The 22,558-nt window shown below is 34.3% G+C and overlaps 1 protein-coding gene across 1 annotated transcript in view; it reads left to right on the top strand.

The window, feature by feature from the left end:
• Nucleotides 1-22,558, top strand: part of LOC149802467 (uncharacterized) — a 512,180-nt gene that overhangs the window by 248,254 nt on the left and 241,368 nt on the right. Inside the window, exons 65-67 of the mRNA XM_089951513.1 lie at nucleotides 9,319-9,447; nucleotides 14,637-14,819; nucleotides 20,836-20,976. Coding sequence (XP_089807639.1) covers nucleotides 9,319-9,447; nucleotides 14,637-14,819; nucleotides 20,836-20,976 — 453 coding nt within the window. The remainder of the gene's footprint in view (nucleotides 1-9,318; nucleotides 9,448-14,636; nucleotides 14,820-20,835; nucleotides 20,977-22,558) is intronic.

The following is a 22,558-nucleotide window of genomic DNA, read 5'->3' as shown; positions in this document are numbered from 1 at the left end:
TAAATGGATGGATGGTCCGATATGTCAATAAATGGATGGATGGTCTGATATGTCATTAAATGGATGGATGGTCATGTTGATGTGACATTTTACTTAAAGACTTCTTATGATGTCTAGCTTGTCCTAAGTGAAAATAGTACCAATTTAATTTCCAGAATGATTACCACATTTGCCATCATAATAATCTAGTAACTACAACTATTGAATTGATGGTCATACCAACATAAAGTTTTTCTGAAAGACTTAAAATATTTTGTTGGTGCTAAATCAGAACGGTGACCATCAGACATACCATGGTAATCAACATCAAAATCTTGTTGCCATTAGTCACTCCGTACGCATGGTCATATTTTTATGAGTCTATGCTCTTAAAATAAGCAATAGAAATAAGTGAAACAATGAGTTTGTAAAATTTAACAAATAATTTATTTCCCTAGAATACAAAGTGAAAATGAGAAAAAAGAACTCACAGTATTGCAAATTAAATTCCAAAATATTCCAAGAATTACAGATAATAGTATAAAGTCCTGAATAAAATTCAGTACAGGTACCAAAGAGATACAAAACTGAAGGTGATGACGAGTCTGTTATAGCTTATGGGGTGCTGATTTGTCAACAGTCTTTCATTGAATCACATTAATATAATTCCAGGTTTGAATATACTATTAATTCCAGTCAATGTCTTTATCCAAGAATTTTATCAGAACACTTTTGTCGTTCCATTTGAATTCAATAATTTGAAGAAAACAAAAATCAGCCCAAACCGGTCACAATATAATACAACTTGAAGATGCTAGATGCTAAAGAAGAACTGATGAAATCTTACAGTCACAAGATTGTATAGTTCTCTACTTGACTTCAGGTCACAATTTGCATGTTCTATATGTATAAAAATTACCTAATGGAAAATAACCTTCTAGAATGATCTAATGAGCCTTGTTTATTTACAACACAATAACCTGTAAAATTCACTTAGGAAACTCCAAAACCCTGACCCAAATCACCACATCTACTCCTTCTTGTTTACCTGAATAAAAATCCTGAAATTAAGCTCATACACATAGAGAATAATGAAGCTATTATTAGTTGTTTACATAAAATGTAAAGAAAAAAGTCAATCAGGTCAAGCAGAAATGAACGCAATTTTGGACAAGGTCAAGTCCAGCAAACAATGTTACATTACAGTAGCATGTAAAAAAAAAAACGTTAAAAAAAACCTTTCAGACAAACAAATTAAATATGCATAACAATATCAACACATGGTTCAAAGACAGTATATGTTTTTATGTTTTTTTCTTGTTGGTTCAAGATGAAAATGGTAACAGTCTGACATCCTGTATGGCTAGTATGAAATAATCTTGTTATTGATATTCCTTATGAACAGACGGTCATATTGATATGGGGTTGCCATTAAAAGACTTGCCATTATGCTTAGTTGACCCAGATGAAAATGCTGACTTTCAAGCATCCAACATCCCTGCCATAGTAGCCATCTTGCAATCTTGAAATTCCTTAAATTGAAGGGTTACCTTGAAATGATCTTTTATTTTACAAATGTTGGTTTATCCTTGAAAAGTCCTTGAATGTGTAGAAAAACTCATTCCTTTAAATTATCCAGTATAATAGAAAATGCTAAAACTTAATAAAAATATATCTTTTATTTTTTCTTGTCATGTCTGGTTGGTGACTTTTATTTTTTCTTGTCATGTCTGGTTGGTGACTTTTATTTTTTCTTGTCATGTCTGGTTGGTGACTTTTATTTTTTCTTGTCATGTCTGGTTGGTGACTTTTATTTTTTCTTGTCATGTCTGGTTGGTGACTTTTATTTTTTCTTGTCATGTCTGGTTGGTGCTAAGTGAAAATAATGCCACTCTGAAATACTGTATGACCATCTTAAAAATCTTTTTATTTCTCCAAGTGGATGGGTGTAACAACATGGAGTTTTCAATATGGTAGCCATCTTAAAAATCTGTTTATTTCTCCAAGTGGATGGGTGTAACAACATTGAGTTTTCAATATGGTAGCCATCTTAAAAATCTTGATATAGAATGGTTGGTAAACCTAAAAAGTTCCTTGGATCTGATGGATTACCTTGAAAATTCTTTAAATCCACAAACTGAAAGTGATATCAATCTTGGTTTTCAATAGAAGACCTGTTCTAATGTCTGATTAGTCCTAAAATAAAATGTTGCCTCTCTGAGATCAGTTTGGCCACCAGTGGCCAGCCATCTTAAAAATCTTTTAATTGCTGCAGTACTCTTAAATGGAAATTCATAGTAAATTGGGATTTTCACCCAAAGACTATGATATTTATTTAGTCTTGAATTAAAATGGTGCTTGTCTGATGTTAAATATGGCCACCATGGCAGCTATTATAAAAATATTCTTGCTGTTCCTGCTAAATAAGTGGTCACATTAAATAAGTGGTCACATTGACATGGGGTTTTGACCAGAAGACTACTTATTCGGGTTGGTTCTGACCGAAAATGATGCCAGTCTGACAGCCAGTATGGTGGCCATCCTGAAAGTTGTGTTATTCCACCAGAATTAATGTTCATATTCAGATAGCTCTCATCTTATGATCTCTAGTTGAACATATTATATTGTGCCTTACAGACATTCAGTATGGTTGCCATTATATTGTGCCTTACAGGCATTCAGTATGGTTGCCATTATATTGTGCCTTACAGACATTCAGTATGGTTGCCATTATATTGTGCCTTATAGGCATTCAGTATGGTTGCCATTATATTGTGCCTTACAGACATTCAGTATGGTTGCCATTATATTGTGCCTTACAGACATTCAGTATGGTTGCCATTATATTGTGCCTTACAGACTTTCAGTATGGTTGCCATTATATTGTGCCTTACAGACATTCAGTATGGTTGCCATTATATTGTGCCTTACAGACATTCAGTATGGTTGCCATTGTATTGTGCAATACAGACATTCAGTATGGTTGCCATTATATTGTGCCTTACAGGCATTCAGTATGGTTGCCATTATATTGTGCCTTACAGACATTCAGTATGGTTGCCATTATATTGTGCCTTACAGACATTCAGTATGGTTGCCATTATATTGTGCCTTACAGACATTCAGTATGGTTGCCATTATATTGTGCCTTACAGACATTCAGTATGGTTGCCATTATATTGTGCCTTACAGACATTCAGTATGGTTGCCATTGTATTGTGCAATACAGACATTCAGTATGGTTGCCATTATATTGTGCCTTACAGACATTCAGTATGGTTGCCATTGTATTGTGCCTTACAGACATTCAGTATGGTTGCCATTGTATTGTGCCTTACAGACATTCAGTATGGTTGCCATTGCATTGTGCCTTACAGACATTCAGTATGGTTGCCATTATACTGTGCCTTACAGACTTTCAGTATGGTTGCCATTATATTGTGCCTTACAGACATTCAGTATGGTTGCCATTGCATTGTGCCTTACAGACATTCAGTATGGTTGCCATTGTATTGTGCCTTACATACATTCAGTATGGTTGCCATTGTATTGTGCCTTACAGACATTCAGTATGGTTGCCATTATATTGTGCCTTATAGGCATTCAGTATGGTTGCCATTATATTGTGCCTTACAGACATTCAGTATGGTTGCCATTATATTGTGCCTTACAGACATTCAGTATGGTTGCCATTATATTGTGCCTTACAGACATTCAGTATGGTTGCCATTGTATTGTGCCTTACATACATTCAGTATGGTTGCCATTGTATTGTGCCTTACATACATTCAGTATGGTTGCCATTGTATTGTGCCTTACAGACATTCAGTATGGTTGCCATTGCATTGTGCCTTACAGACATTCAGTATGGTTGCCATTATACTGTGCCTTACAGACATTCAGTATGGTTGCCATTATATTGTGCCTTACAGACATTCAGTATGGTTGCCATTATATTGTGCCTTACAGACATTCAGTATGGTTGCCATTATATTGTGCCTTACAGACATTCAGTATGGTTGCCATTGTATTGTGCCTTACATACATTCAGTATGGTTGCCATTGTATTGTGCCTTACATACATTCAGTATGGTTGCCATTGTATTGTGCCTTACAGACATTCAGTATGGTTGCCATTGCATTGTGCCTTACAGACATTCAGTATGGTTGCCATTATACTGTGCCTTACAGACATTCAGTATGGTTGCCATTATACTGTGCCTTACAGACATTCATTATGGTTGCCATTATACTGTGCCTTACAGACATTCAGTATGGTTGCCACACTGAATATACTGCAACTCATGTTCCTAATTCTCCTCTATGGATGGTCATATGGAAATGGGTTTTCTAAAGTCTTCTAATAGTGTCTAGTTTGTCCTAAATGAAACTGGTGCTGATCTTACATTACATATGACTGCCATGATGAATAATAAATATCACAAATGGGTCTAGTACTTAGCAGCTAAAAGGAAGAATTATTCTTGTCTTGAATTTTTGGAAATTCTAGTTGGACAATATTGTGTCAGTCACTTTGTTGTTTCTCCAGTGAATGGTGAAACTAAGTATTTTCTCTCCAGTCAATGGTGGCATTAAGTGTTGCCTCTCTAGTGAATGGCGAGATGAAGTGTTGCCTCTCTACTGAATGGCGAGATCAAGTGTTGTCTCTAGTGAATGGTGAGATCAAGAGTTATCTCTCTGGTGATGGTGAGATCAAGTGTTGTCTCTCTAGTGAATGGTGGCATTAAGTATTGTCTCTCTAGTGAATGGTGAGATTAAGTGTTGTCTTTCTAGTGAATGGCGAAATGAAGTGTTGCCTTTCTAGTGAATGGTTAGATCAAGTATTGTCTCTCTAGTGAATGGTGAGATCAAGTCTTGTCTCTCTAGTGAATGGTGAGATCAAGTGTTGTCTCTAGTGAATGGTGAGATCAAGTGTTGTCTCTAGTGAATGGTGAGATTAAGTATTGTCTCTCTAGTGAATGGTGAGATTAAGTGTTGGCTCTCTAGTATATGGTGAGATAAAGTGTTGTTTTTCAACCGGCATGGTCATAATCATCAGCAATGTTAAGATCCTGTGTAAACATTGTGATCAGTTGCTGTATTGAACAAAAAGTTTTATACAGTATTATTAAATGGGCAGGATTTTTGTATTCTGATCTGATATGCCTGTTGGAATTGGAACTTAGGTACAATATTATGATATGCCAGTTGGAAATGGAACTTGGGTACAATATTATGATATGACAGTTGGAATTGGAACTTGGGTACAATATTATGATATGACAGTTGGAATTGGAACTTGGGTACAATATTAGGATATGACAGTTGGAATTGGAACCTGGGTACAATATTATGATATGACAGTTGGAATTGGAACTTGGGTACAATATTATGATATGACAGTTGGAATTGGAACTTGGGTACAATATTAGGATATGACAGTTGGAATTGGAACCTGGGTACAATATTATGATATGACAGTTGGAATTGGAACTTGGGTACAATATTATGATATGACAGTTGGAATTGGAACTTGGGTACAATATTATGATATGCCTGTTGGAATTGGAACTTAAGTACAATATTATGATATGCCAGTTGGAATTGGAACTTGGGTACAATATTATGATATGACAGTTGGAATTGGAACTTGGGTACAATATTAGGATATGACAGTTGGAATTGGAACCTGGGTACAATATTATGATATGACAGTTGGAATTGGAACTTGGGTACAATATTATGATATGACAGTTGGAATTGGAACTTGGGTACAATATTATGATATGACAGTTGGAATTGGAACTTGGGTACAATATTATGATATGACAATTGGAATTGGAACTTGGGTACAATATTATGATATGCCAGATGGAATTGGAACTTGGGTACAATATTATGATATGCCAGTTGGAATTGGAACTTGGGTACAATATTATGATATAACAGTTGGAATTGGAACTTGGGTACAATATTATGATATGCCAGTTGGAATTGGAACTTGGGTACAATATTAGGATATGCCAGTTGGAATTGGAACTTGGGTACAATATTATGATATGACAGTTGGAATTGGAACTTGGGTACAATATTATGATATGACAGTTGGAATTGGAACTTGGGTACAATATTATGATATGCCACTTGGAATTGGAACCTGGGTACAATATTATAATATGCCACTTGGAATTGGAACTTGGATACAATGTTATAATATGCCAGTTGCAATTGGAACTTGGGTACAATATTATGATATGCCAGTTGGAATTGGAACTTGGGTACAATATTATGATATGACAGTTGGAATTGGAACTTGGGTACAATATTATGATATGCCAGTTGGAATTGGAACTTGGGTACAATATTATGATATGACAGTTGGAATTGGAACTTGGGTACAATATTATGATATGACAGTGGGAATTGGAACTTGGGTACAATATTATGATATGCCAGTTGGAATTGGAACTTGGGTACAATGTTATGATATGCCTGTCGGAATTGGAACTTGGGTACAATGTTATGATATGCCTGTCGGAATTGGAACTTGGGTACAATGTTATAATATGCCAGTTGGAATTGGAACTTGGGTACAATATTATGATATGACAGTTGGAATTGGAACTTGGGTACAATATTATGATATGCCAGTTGGAATTGGAACTTGGGTACAATATTATGATATGCCAGTTGGAATTGGAACTTGGGTACAATATTATGATGTAACAGTTGGAATTGGGACTTGGGTACAATATTATGATATGCCTGTTGGAACTGGAACGTGGGTACAATATTATGATATGACAGTTGGAATTGGAACTTGGGTACAATATTATGATATGACAGTTGGAATTGGAACTTGGGTACAATATTATGATATGCCAGTTGGAATTGGAACTTGGGTACAATATTATGATATGCCAGTTGGAATTGGAACTTGGGTACAATATTATGATATGACAGTTGGAATTGGAACTTGGGTACAATATTATGATATGACAGTTGGAATTGGAACTTGGGTACAACATTATGATATGCTGGTTGGAATTGGAACTTGGGTACAACATTATGATATGCCAGTTGGAATTGGAACTTGGGTACAATATTATGATATGACAGTTGGAATTGGAACTTGGGTACAATATTATGATATGACAGTTGGAATTGGAACTTGGGTACAATATTATGATATGCCAGTTGGAATTGGAACTTGGGTACAATATTATGATATGACAGTTGGAATTGGAACTTGGGTACAATATTATGATATGACACTTGGAATTGGAACTTGGGTACAATATTATGATATGACAGTTGGAATTGGAACTTGGGTACAATATTATGATATGACAGTTGGAATTGGAACTTGGGTACAATATTATGATATGCCAGTTGGAATTGGAACTTGGGTACAATATTATGATATGACAGTTGGAATTGGAACTTGGGTACAATATTATGATATGACAGTTGGAATTGGAACTTGGGTACAACATTATGATATGCCGGTTGGAATTTGAACTTGGGTACAATATTATGATATGACAGTTGGAATTGGAACTTGGGTACAATATTATGATATGACAGTTGGAATTGGAACTTGGGTACAATATTATGATATGACAGTTGGAATTGGAACTTGGGTACAATATTATGATATGCCAGTTGGAATTGGAACTTGGGTACAATAGTATGATATGACAGTTGGAATTGGAACTTGGGTACAATATTATGATATGCCTGTTGGAATTGGAACTTGGGTACAATATTATGATATGCCAGTTGGAATTGGAACTTGGGTACAATATTATGATATGACAGTTGGAATTGGAACTTGGGTACAATATTATGATATGACAGTTGGAATTGGAACTTGGGTACAATATTATGATATGCCAGTTGGAATTGGAACTTGGGTACAACATTATGATATGCCAGTTGGAATTGGAACTTGGGTACAACATTATGATATAACAGTTGGAATTGGAACTTGGGTACAATATTATTATATGACAATTGGAATTGGAACTTGGGTACAATATTATGATATGCCAGTTGGAATTGGAACTTGGGTACAATATTATGATATGCCAGTTGGAATTGGAACTTGGGTACAATATTATGATATGACAGTTGCAATTGGAACTTGGGTACAATATTATGATATGCCAGTTGGAATTGGAACTTGGGTACAATATTATGATATGACAGTTGCAATTGGAACTTGGGTACAATATTATGATATGACAGTTGGAATTGGAACTTGGGTACAATATTATGATATGACAGTTGGAATTGGAACTTGGGTACAATATTATGATATGACTGAAGTATATCATAAGATATACCAGATTTAATTTGTCTTGTATTAGGCAGTATACTGCCTATAACAGAATAATGCCTTGACAGCATGCTGCCTTTGACAGCATACATCCTTTAACAGAATAATGCCGTTGACAGCATAATACCTATAAACAGGATATGCCTTTGGAAGCATACTGCCTTTTACAGAATAATGCCTCTGACTGCATACTGTCTATAACAGAATAATGCCTTGCAGTATACTGCCTATAACAGAATAATACCTCCGACAGCGTACTGCCTTTTACAGAATAATACCTCTGACAACATAATGCCTATAACCGAAAAATGCCTTGCAGTATACTGCCTATAACAGAATAATGCCTTTGACAGCATACTGCCTATAACAGAATAATGCCTCTGACAGCATACTGCCTATAACAGAATAATGCCTCTGACAGCATACTGCCCATAGCAGAATAATGCCATTGACAGCATACTGATACTGCCTTTAACAGAATAATGCCATTGACAGCATACTGCCTATATCAGAAAGTGCCTCTGACAGCATACTGTCTTTGACAGAATAATGCAATTGACAGCATACTGTCTTTGACAAAATGCTTAGACAGCATACACCTCTAACAGAATAATGCTTTTGACAGCATAATGCCTTTAACTGGCAATATGCTGTGCTCTGTGGAACACTTATGTTGACTTCTGCTGGAAAAATACAATTTGTATATAGCATATCAAAGTTGCATTCATGAATTAGAGTTGTTTTCATGAATTAGAGTTGTTTTCATGAATTAAAGTTGTTTTCATGAATTAAAGTTGTTTTCATGAATTAGAGTTGCATTCATGAATTAGAGTTGCCTTCATGAATTAGAGTTGCCTTCATGAATTAAAGTTGTTTTCATGAATTAGAGTTGTTTTCATGAATTAGAGTTGCCTTCATGAATTAAAATTGCCTTCATGAATTAAAGTTGTTTAAATGACTAAATGATTCAGAGCAAAGTACTTTTTCCTATTCTTCAGGGAACTTTGAAGTATGAACTTGTTGGAGACTATCCAACCCAGTACTTCTTCAGCCTGAATCAATTCACTGGAGAGATCACCACACAGGCCAATCTTAGAACAGATAGTGTTGGAACCATAATGTACACGGTAAGTTTTGGAAGGACCAAGACATGCCATGGGCAGAAATCTGAAGAGAGGAACAGCAATACATGTGGAAAGAGGGACAGAAATAAATTGAATGCCATTAATAATGTAGAAACTTTTTTTGCTATAAATAACATCCATAGAAAAATGTGATTTAAGTTTTAAATATGATATTATATTACATAAAACTTCTATAATCAGTACCTTTTTATTTATTTGACTATTTTTGAGACATGGAAAAAGAATCAATGTATTGAACATCCTAAGGGTCACACCATTATTGGAACCAATGTATTGAACATCATAAGGGTTAAGCTGTTCTTGGAACCAACGTATTGAACATTGTAATGGTTACACTGGTCTTGGAACCAATGTATTGAACATCATAATGCTTACACTGGTCTTGGAACCAATGTATTGAACATCATAATGGTTACACTGGTCTTGGAACCAATGTATTGAACATCGTAATGGTTACACTGGTCTTGGAACCAATGCATTGAACATTGTAATGGTTACACTGATCTTGGAACCAATGTATTGAACATCGTAATGGTTACACTGGTCTTGGAACCAATGTATTGAACATCGTAATGGTTACACTGGTCTTGGAACCAATGTATTGAACATCATAATGGTTACACTGATCTTGGAACCAATGTATTGAACATCGTAATGGTTACACTGGTCTTTGAACCAATGTATTGAACATCGTAATGGTTACACTGATCTTGGAACCAATGTATTGAACATCGTAATGGTTACACTGGTCTTGGAACCAATGTATTGAACATCATAATGGTTACACTGATCTTGGAACCAATGTATTGAACATCGTAATGGTTACACTGGTCTTGGAACCAATGTATTGAACATCAAACGGCTGGAACCAATGTATTGAACATCAAAAGGGTCACACCATTATTGGAACCAATGCATTGAACATCATAAGGGCCACACATAGTTTATGGTTTAGTAATCTGAGTTTCATCTGACCCTTCTCACCCCATTTTTTATATTTGGACATACTGTGTTGTGGTGTAGGATCAGATTCAGTTGACTATCTAAAGGTTGGAATTCTGATGATCGAGGCATGGTATTTATACAGTAGTATTACCTGATAGATGTTTCATAATCAATTCTACTTCATAATCCAGTGAAACTCAAAGGAGTCAACATATTGGCTTCAAAAACAAGGCACTTTTTAACCTTACACAAAGAGAGAGAAAGAGAGAGAGAGAGAAAGAGAGAGAGAGAGAAAGAGAGAGAGAGATTGAGTGGTGCATTACTTAGTTGTAGTTTTCTTGATTGTTGCTAAATACCTAAACTAAATAAATATATATTAGTAACAGTCTGTTACTGCAAATAATAATAAATGTGAAATAATAATAATAATAATAATAATAATAATAAAAATAATAACAATGCCAGTGCTATTCAGTTCATAGTATATTGTCTTGAACCAAGTTTGAGAGCTGTACCTGCGTTCAGAAGTCACCTGTCTACAAAGGCCACTTTTTCCTATTCCCATGGGTGACTGTTGTAGATAGGTTTGACTGTATTGTGTTTAGTTTAATATACTCATATTTTATGTTATTGCTGTTAATAGGTGTCACAAGAGTAGTGTGTTATTTGGTTTAATATACTCATATTTTATGTTATTGCTGTTTTTTGGTGTCACAATACTAATGTGTTTTTCAGTTTAATGTACTCATCCTTTATGTTTCTGCTGTTTCTTGGTGTTGCAAGACTAGTGTGTTATTCAGTTTAATATACTTATATTTTATGTAACTGCTGTTTCTTGGTATCACAAGACTAGTGTGTTATTCGGTTTAATATAGTCATATTTTACATTATTGCTGATTCTTGGTGTCACAAGATTAGTGTGTTATTTGGTTTAATATACTCATATTTTATGTTATTGCTGTTTGTTGGTGTCACAAGACTAGTGTGTTATTCGGTTTAATGTACTCATATTTTTTGTTATTGCTGTTTCCTGGTGTCACAAGACTAGTGTGCTATTTGGTTTAATATGGTCATATTTTACATTATTGCTGTTTTTTGGTGTCACAAGGCTAGTGTGTTATTTGGTTTAATATACTCATATTTTACATTATTGCTGTTTCTTGGTGTCACATGTCTACTATGTTATTTAGTTTAATATTCTCATATTACCATTAATACATGCTTACAAGTCAGGTTCAACTGCACTGATCTTTCAGCACATAATGCACTGGCAGATCTGGGTCTGTGCATTTGCCTAACCAGCATCACAAAAACACTGACTGGTCTGCTGGCATATTTGCAATGACAAATCAGTGTCAATGTAGTTGGACTTATAAGCAAGTATATACAGTACAAATTTCCATATATGTAACAAGCATAGTAACATTGACATCACAAAATACTGTTCTGATATGAATATTGAAAGGGGTCTATTCCTATGTAATTTTTCCTTACGACTATACTGTAAGGGTCTGGTCATACTTATAGGTTCCTGCATTTGTATAAGAAAATATGAACGAGTTTTTCTAATGGAAATACTTATTACCTTGGGAGTGCAGTATATCCATCCAACAAAACGAGTTCATATTTTCCCATACAAATGCAGTAACCTTTTTTATTATCTGCTCATTTTTTTATTCTGTCTAATGCTTAATTATATTAACAAAATACACTACAAGAAACAAAGTAACTGAATGTATGCCGTATTCCAAACTAAATACACAAGCGCAGATTCATCATTACACAACAACAACATTATTACTGCACACATAACTCTGTCCAGATAAATTTGAACTTAGTCGCGCGCTCAACATAACTTTCAAAGAAAATGGCGTGTGTAGTTAAAATTGAAATTTGGAGTCATATTGTGAATGAATGCACATTGCAACAACTTTTCCATTTGATATGGAATGAATAAATTTTGGTATTTTTTTTCGGTTCTACAAAATTTCATGATCTTGGACTGGATTTATATGTGACAATTCCACATGAAATACATCGGACTGAAGAAGCAAGGGAGAAGTGTGTTGACATCTGCACATGTGTTTCTGTTTCTGTCATTGAATGTTTGAAATCATAATGTGGGAAAAATATTAAGTCTTTCAATTGCAATTATCAAAAAGATGCTATGGAAATTTATGCTTATTTGATTTTGAGTGCAGTAAGGAGGATTTAGATGCACTTATATTTGAAATTACAGTACAATTTCAAAATGTGTAATCAATACTGGGAACCCATGACATGGCTCATGTAATTCAGATTTGCAGAACTAAGAAAGTACATTTTGAGGAAATTCAGGATGTAAAATTGTAAGTATATTTTTTGCCATTCTTATCACCAGCTAAAGAAGACATTATATGACTTGTCACTTGTATGCTATTTGTAAGGACCCTTTCTTGCATCTGTTGTATAGCTAGCCTAAATCCAAATCATTGTATCAAAAAGTTCACGCGCAATGTGACAAAGCAGCTGGTATGTGGCAGTTCACGAAGTATCTGCTTTACTTCATTCAGAAACAAATTTAAACAACCACAATGTAAAGTGCCTACTATGCAAGTGTACATTATTTGTGCTGGTATCTGCGTCCATTGTTTGTTTACAATAGAAAGTAGTTCCTTTATGCACATCAATGCAATACATGTATTTGCACATGAGTTCAGTATCAGGTAATACTGAACAATTCTGACAATGTAAAGTTAACAGAGAAAAAAATGAACATATAATAATTACTGTTCCCATATGAAAATGTCTGACTTAGAAACACCACTAAAGAAAATGTCAGGATGTTGGAGTTTCCCCATTGTGTGGAAATCCTGGAGAAAGGCATTTATTTGTTTTGACCTTCTATCATGCCTAGATATACAATTTTCAAAACATTAAATGCATATACTCTTAGATCATTAATACATCATATAAATGTAATCATTAATACATCATATAAATGTAATCATTAATACATTATATAAACGTAATCATTAATGCATCATATAAACGTAATCATTAATACATCATATAACCGTAATCATTAATACATCATATAAATGTAATCATTAATACATGATATAAACGTGATCATTAATACATAATATAAACGTAATCATTAATACATAATATAAACGTAATCAGTAATGCATCATATAAACGTAATCATTAATACATCATATAACCGTAATCATTAATACATCATATAAACGTAATCATTAATACATCATATAAACGTGATCATTAATACATAATATAAACGTAATCATTAATACATAATATAAACGTAATCATTAATGCATCATATAAACGTAATCATTAATACATCATATAACCGTAATCATTAATACATCCTATAAACGTAATCATTAATACATCATATAACCGTAATCATTAATGCATCATATAAATGTAATCATTAATGCATCATATAAACATAATCATTAATGCATCATATAAACGTAATTATTAATGCATCATATAAATGTAATCATTAATGCATCATATAAACATAATCATTAATACATCATATAACCATAATCATTAATGCATCATATAAACGTAATTATTAATACATCATATAAATGTAATCATTAATACATCATATTAATGTAATCATTAATACATCATATTAATGTAATCATTAATACATCATATAACCGTAATCATTAATACATCATATAACCGTAATCATTAATACATCATATAAACGTAATCATTAATAAATCATATAAACGTAATCATTAATGCATCATATAAACGTAATCATTAATGCATCATATAAATGTAATCATTAATACATAATATAAACGTGATCATTAATACATGATATAAACATAATCATTAATACATAATATAAACATAATCATTAATACATCATATAAACGTAATCATTAATACATCATATAAATGTAATCATTAATACATAATATAAACATGATCATTAATACATCATATAAATGTAATCATTAATACATCATATAAATGTAATCATTAATACATTATATAAATGTAATCATGGTTTCAAAGTACTTTTATGTAATGTTCAGTAGATTTACACCTGGTGCTCCTGTTATTCATATTGAATTCATCAATATTTATGATGAATTCAAGAGAGACAAAATACCTTCCTGCTTTCTATGAAATGAATTATTTTTCAGTAATTTTACATGTACCAAATTCTGATATAATCTCTATCTTTACAGGCTCGCATTGTCATCTATGATGATTTAAGACCGCTACAAAGAACAACTGGCACTGTCCAGATCTCGATCCTTCGTAATCAAAACTGCCCTCAGTTTGCCTCACAGTATATTTCTATAATCGATGAAACTGTCCTGAGGGGAACCATACTTCTTCGTGCTGAGGCTACAGATCGAGACCAAGGAGTAAGTTAACCGATTCATTTATTTCAAGTGGTTTGTTTCATACATAAACACTTAAATACATACATTTTGCAAAAGGAATCATTCATTTGATTTTAGGACAAGTTTTGATAATAATTTTGTATTGGATGAAGACCAATATAGGGGGAGCAATATCCCTGCTAACCAAGCTTGTACTGTATGAAGACCATTAGTGAGGGAGCAACATCCCTGCTGCCCAAGCTTGTACTGCATGAAGACCATTAGTTGGGGAGCATTATGCCTGCTAACCAAGCTTGTACTGTATGAAGACCATTAGTGGGGGAGCAACATCCTTGCTGCCCAAGCTTGTACTGCATGAAGACCATTAGTTGGGGAGCAACATGCCTGCTAACCAAGCTTGTACTGTATGTAGACCATTAGTGGGGGAGCAACATGCCTGCTAACCAAGCTTGTACTGTATGAAGACCATTAGTGGGGGAGCAACATGCCTGCTAACCAGGCTTGTACTGCATGAAGACCATTAGTGGGGGAGCAACATGCCTGCTAACCAGGCTTGTACTGTATGAAGGCCATTAGTGGGGGAGCAACATCCCTGCTAGGCAAGCTTGTATTAAAAGATAAACTAGATGATTTATTAGAATATCTGGTCATTAATAGCTCCATATATGTCTGTATCTCAATAAATCTATCCCTTTAACTTTCCTTCCATTCATCCATCCATTCATTTACAATATGGCAAGTCATTTGATGGTCCAGAAGTTGTGTCAAATAGCAGTCTTAGATTCAAAATTGTGTCAGTTTAGCAGTTTCGGATTGAAATTTGTGTCAAGTTAGCAGTCCTGGATTGTAAATTGTGTCAATTTAGTGGTCTTGGACTGTTAATTGTGTTTCTTAGTAGACTTGGTTTGAGAAACTCTGTTTCTTAGTGGTCATGGATTGAGATCACAAAAATATGTCCACTCTTGATTTATTAGATGCTGAAAATAAAATCATCCACATGTGTATCATACATCAAAATAATGTCTCTAAAATATCTATCATACACCAACAACATGTCTCTAAAATATGTATCATACACCAACGTGTCTCTAAAATATGTATCATACACCAACATGTCTCTAAAATATGTATCATACACCAACATGTCTCTAAAGTATGTATCATACACCAACATGTCACTAAAATATGTATCATACACCAACATGTCACTAAAATATGTATCATACACCAACATGTCTCTAAAATATGTATCATACACCAACATGTCTCTAAAATATGTATCACATACCAACATGTCACTAAAATATGTATCATACACCAACATGTCACTAAAATATGTATCATACACCAACATGTCACTAAAATTTGTATTATACACCATGTCACTAAAATTTTTATCATACACCAACATGTCACTAAATTTGTATCATACACCAACATGTCTCTAAAATTTGTATCATACACCAACATGTCACTAAAATTTGTATCATACACCAACATGTCACTAAAATTTGTATCATACACCAACATGTCTCTAACATTTGTATCATACACCAACATGTCACTAAAATTTGCATGACTGCTCCGGTGGCCTAGTGGTAAGAGTGTCTACCTCAGATGCGGGAGGTCATGGGTTCGATCCCCGGCTGGGACATACAAAAGACTTTTCAAAATGGTACTAACAGCTGCCTCGCTTGGTGCTCAGCATTAAAAGGTTAGTGTTAGGACTGGTCAGCCTGGTGTCAGGATAATATGACTGAGTGGGACATCATACTAGTACATGTCTGTGGCATGATGCCCAATTGCTAGACATCACTATAAACTGCCACACTACAAATCCAAATCACACACAGAAATACTAAAATTTGTATCATGCACCAACATGTCACTAAAATTTGCATCATGCACCAACACATCCCTAAAATTTGTATATGTGTTGTTGTCTAAACTTATTAGGCATTATATAGCCAAGAGAGTGCTTATGTGCCATTATACCCTACATATACATGCATAAATAATGGGTAACCTCACAGTTGTTGGGATCTATAATATGTGCAGAAATACTGGGAAAACCTGCTTTAAGTACAGGAGAACCTCACAGTTTTTTTTACATCTATAATACATACAGAAATACTGGGGAACCCTGTCTTAAGTACAGTGGAACCCCACAGTTGATGAGACCTCTAATACAAACAGAAATACAGGGGAACCCCACAGATGATTGGATCTATGCATACATACAAAAATACTGGGGAACCCTGCTTTATGTGCAGGGGAATCACACACTTGCTGGGATCGATAACTAATGTCCATATTATATAGGCAACAGTGGCATGGTGAGACGTATTGAAGCTGGACTGAGTGCATGTACGAGTTTCAAACCTTAAAGAGAAGTTAATAAAACCTCTACAACAAAACCTCATGAAATTAACATGACTGTTATATCTTAATTTATGTTATAATGAAGTGCATTATAACAGGATTCCACTGTAATACAGTGCATTATAGCAGGATTCCACTGTAATACAGTGCATTATAACAGGATTCCACTGTAATACAGTGCATTATAACAGGATTCCACTGTAATACAGTACATTATAGCAGGATTCCACTGTAATACAGTGCATTATAACAGGATTCCACTGTAATACAGTGCATTATAGCAGGATTCCACTGTAATACAGTGCATTATAACAGGATTCCACTGTAATACAGTGCATTATAGCAGGATTCCACTGTAATACAGTGCATTATACCAGGATTCCACTGTAATACAGTGCATTATAACAGGATTCCACTGTAATACAGTGCATTATAACAGGATTCCACTGTAATACAGTGCATTATAACAGGACTCCACTGTAATACAGTGCATTATATCAGGATTCCACTTTAATACAGTGCATTATAGCAGGATTCCACTGTAATACAGTGCATTATAAAATGATTACACTATAATACAGTGTATTATAACAGGTTCCACTGTAATACAGTGCATTATAGCAGGATTCCACTGTAATACAGTGCATTATAGCAGGGTTCCACATACAGTACATTATAGCAGGATTCCACTGTAATACAGTGCATTATAACAGGATTCCACTTTCATACAGTGCATTATAACATGATTCCACTGTAATACAGTACATTATAACAGGATTCCATTGTAATACAGTGCATTATAACATGATTCTACTGTAATACACTGCATTATAAAATGATTACACTGTAATACAGTGCATCATAGCAGGGTTCCACTGTAATACAGTGCATTATAACAGGATTCCCCTATAATACAGTGCATTATAACAGGATTCCATTATAATACAGTACATTATAGCAGGATTCCACATACAGTACATTATAACAGGGTTCCACATACAGTGCATTATAGCAGGATTCCACTATAATGCAGTGCATTATAACAGAATTCCACTGTAATACAGTGTATTATAACAGGATTCCACTGTAATACAGTGTATTATAATATGATTCCACTGTAATACAGTGCATTATAACAGGATTCCACTGTAATACAGTGCATTATAGCAGGATTCCACTGTAATACAGTGCATTATACCAGGATTCCACTGTAATACAGTGCATTATAACAGGATTCCACTGTAATACAGTGCATTATAGCAGGATTCCACTGTAATACAGTGCATTATAACAGGATTCCACTTTCATACAGTGCATTATAGCAGGATTCCACTGTAATACAGTGCATTATAACAGGATTCCACTTTCATACAGTGCATTATAGCAGGATTCCACTTTAATACAGTGCATTATAGCAGGATTCCACTGTAATACAGTGCATTATAAAATGATTACACTATAATACAGTATATTATAACAGGTTCCACTGTAATACACTGCATTATAGCAGGATTCCACTGTAATACAGTACATTATAGCAGGGTTCCACATACAGTGCATTATAACAGGATTCCACATACAGTACATTATGAGAGGGTTCCACATACAGTGCATTATAGCAGGATTCCATTGTAATACAGTGGATTATAGCAGGGTTCCACATACAGTGCATTATAACAGGATTCCACTGTAATACAGTGCATTATAACAGGATTCCACATACAGTACATTATGACAGGGTTCTGTAATACAGTGCATTATAGGAGGCTTCAACTGTAATACAGTGCATTATAGCAGGATTCCACTGAAATACAGTGCATTATAGCAGGATTCCACTGTAATACTGTGCATTATAGCAGGATTCCACTGTAATACAGTGCATTATAACAGGATTCCACTGTAATACAGTGCATTATAGCAGGATTCCACATACAGTGCATTATATCAGGATTCCACTGAAATACAGTGCATTATATCAGGATTCCACTGTAATACAGTGCATTATAGCAGGATTCCACTTGAATACAGTGCATTATAACAGGATTCCACTGTAATACAGTACATTATAGCAGGATTTCACTGTAATACAGTGCATTATAACAGGATTCAACTGAATACAGTGCATTATAACAGGATTCCACAGTAATACAGTGCATTATAGCAGGATTCCACTTGAATACAGTGCATTATAACAGGATTCCACTGCAATACAGTGCATTATAACAGGATTCCACTGAAATACAGTGCATTATAACAGGAGTCCACTGAAATACAGTGCATTATAACAGGATTCCACTGTAATACAGTGCATTATAGCAGGATTCCACTGTAATACAGTGCATTATAGCAGGACTCCACTTTAATACAGTGCATTATTACAGGATTCCACTGTAATACAGTACATTATAGCAGGATTCCACTATACTTACACACTGTTGTCTGCAGAATTCATTCTTTGAATTTGCTGACATCAGCTTAATGTATTCTTGGACTTTTTTAAGTGACATAAAGAACTAAATTTCTTGAAGAAGATATACATGGTTTAACAATAAATCAAGGAGATTACATTATTTAACAATAAATCAAAGGCTTCATTAGTTTGAACAGAAATGTTTTAGAAAAATAGGAGAATTATAGAAGAAAATACTATGTCCCTGATATAGCACCCCTCATATTCAGTCCCTGATATAGCATCCTCATATTCAGTCCCTGATATAGCATCCTCATATACAGTCCCTGATATAGCATCCTCATATACAGTCCCTGATATAGCATCCTCATATACATGCCCTGATATAGCATCCTCATATACATGCCCTGATATAGCATTTCTCATACAGAGTCCCTGATATAGCATCACTCATATACAGTCCCTGATATAGCATCACTCATATAGCATCCCTCATAGAACAAACCACAGAGATGAGGTGGTATAGTACAGTCATAGGACACACTTAACACATATTACAATCATAGGGCACACTTGACACATATTACAATCACAGGGCACACTTGATACATAGTACAATCATAGGGCACACATGCTTGACACATAGTACAGTCATAGGACACACTTAACACATAGTGCAAGCATAGGGCACACTTGACACATATTACAATCACAGGGCACACTTGATACATAGTACAATCAAGGGCACACATGCTTGACACATAGTACAGTCATAGGACACACTTAACACATAGTGCAAGCATAGGGCACACTTGACACATAATACAATCATAGGGCACACTTGATACATAGTACAATCAAGGGCACACATGCTTGACACATAATACAGTCATAGGACACACTTAACACATAGTGCAAGCATAGGGCACACTTGACACATAATACAATCATAGGGCACACTTGATACATAGTTCAATCAAGGGCATACATGCTTGACACATAGTACAGTCATAGGACACACTTAACACATAGTGCAAGCATAGGGCACACTTGACACATAATACAATCATAGGGCACACTTGATACATAGTACAATCATAGGGCACACATGCCTGACACATTTATGTGTTTATTGTTTTACAGGATCGAGTGATTGAAAAGAGGTAACTATATGTTTTTATTGTTTTACGGGACTGAGTGCATGAAAATAAGGTAACTATGATATATGTTTTTATTGTTTTACAGGATCGAATGACTTATACCATTCAGAGTGCAACCCCGAACCCTGCCCAGGCAACATCTTTGTCTTACTTCTACATTGATTACTACACAGGTGACCTCTGGCTGACCAGATCTGTGCAAGGCTTGATTATTAACAGCTTCCAGGTGAGCATTAGAACTTTATGCTGTCTAACACATAGATCGTGTTTATCATGGGTCCTTGCGGACCTATCAAGAAGAATAAAAGTAGATTGTCTAATATCAAAGGCAGATTGGACCACTGTGGCCATGAGAGGTAAATATCACACCCTAATCTATACTTGCTTATAAATCAAATCCAATTGCAAAATAAAAATCAACCCAGATCTACCAGTATATTAAGTGACAGCTGAACCTGTAAAGTTTGAAATTGGACTTGTAAAGGACTTTATATGGTGGTTAATTGCTAATAATTCTCAAATTTCATAGGTTGAGCCATTCGTTTCTTCTATCATATTTGGGAATCCACTTGCACAGTATTGTAATGTTTAATATAATCATTACAGCGTCCTAAGCGATTCAGCTCTTGTATTATATTTGAGAATCCACTTGTACAATATTGTTACAATGAATGAAATAATTACACAGTCCTAATAAAATCAATAGCATTGTTACATTGAATAGAATCATTACAGATTCCTAATAGAATCAATGTTATTGTTGTCACATTAAATAGAATCATTACAGATTCCTAATAGAATCATATAATTGTTACATTGAATAGAATCATTACAGAGTCCTAATATAATCAATATAGTTGTTACATTGAATAGAATCATTACAGATTCCTAATAGAATCAGTGTTATTGTTGTCACATTGAAGAGAATCATTACAGAGTCCTAATATAATCAATATAGTTGTTACATTGAATAGAATCATTAGAGATTCCTAATAGAATCAGTGTTATTGTTGTCACATTGAAGAGAATCATTACAGAGTCCTAATATAATCAATATTATTGTTACATTGAATAGAATCATTACAGAGTCCTAATAGAATCAATAGTATTGTTGTTACATTGAAGAGAATCATTAGAATCCTAATATAATCAATATTATTGTTACGTTGATTATAATCATTATGGAGTCCTAATAGAATCAGTAGTATTGTGTTACATTGAAGAGAATCATTACAGAGTACTAATAGAATCATTTTTATTGCTGCAATGAACAGAATTAATACAGAGTCCTAATAGAATCATTATAATTATTACACTGAATAGAATCATTACAGAGTCCTAATAGAATCAATGTTATTATTACATTAAAAAGAACGTTACAAAGTCCTAAGGCATTCTTGAATCAGAATACAGTATGTTTTAACTATTTACTGTGCATCTGTATGCCTACTTGGCAGACTGTTTTCATACTCTTTCATGTTTCATTTGTCCTAGTTTTTATTTCGTTTATCCTTGCTTTCATTTCATTAATCCTAGCTTTCATTTCATTTGTCCTTGCTTTCATTTCATTTATCCTAGTTTTTCACAGGCATAATAAAACCTATTTCTTGTCAGTAGTACTTTTAAATTACTGCTGCCAAGAAGTCTGAGTTGGATTCTGCCTTGATACTGAGAGGGTATGGAAGGCTGACAGATTATCTGTTGCATAATGTGCTAGCAGATCAGGGTCTGTGTTGTTTGCAGTTGGACTGGGCATAAAAGCATATCAAACAGCACATACTCATTCATAGATCGGACCATCTGCAATC

This window comes from Sinohyriopsis cumingii, chromosome 3 (genome assembly GCF_028554795.1).
Source record: "Sinohyriopsis cumingii isolate HCF-2022 chromosome 3, ASM2855479v2, whole genome shotgun sequence".
Classification (NCBI taxonomy): domain Eukaryota; kingdom Metazoa; phylum Mollusca; class Bivalvia; order Unionida; family Unionidae; genus Sinohyriopsis; species Sinohyriopsis cumingii.
Note: the sequence above shows the minus strand (reverse complement) of the source record. Positions and strands in the feature narration are given on the sequence as shown.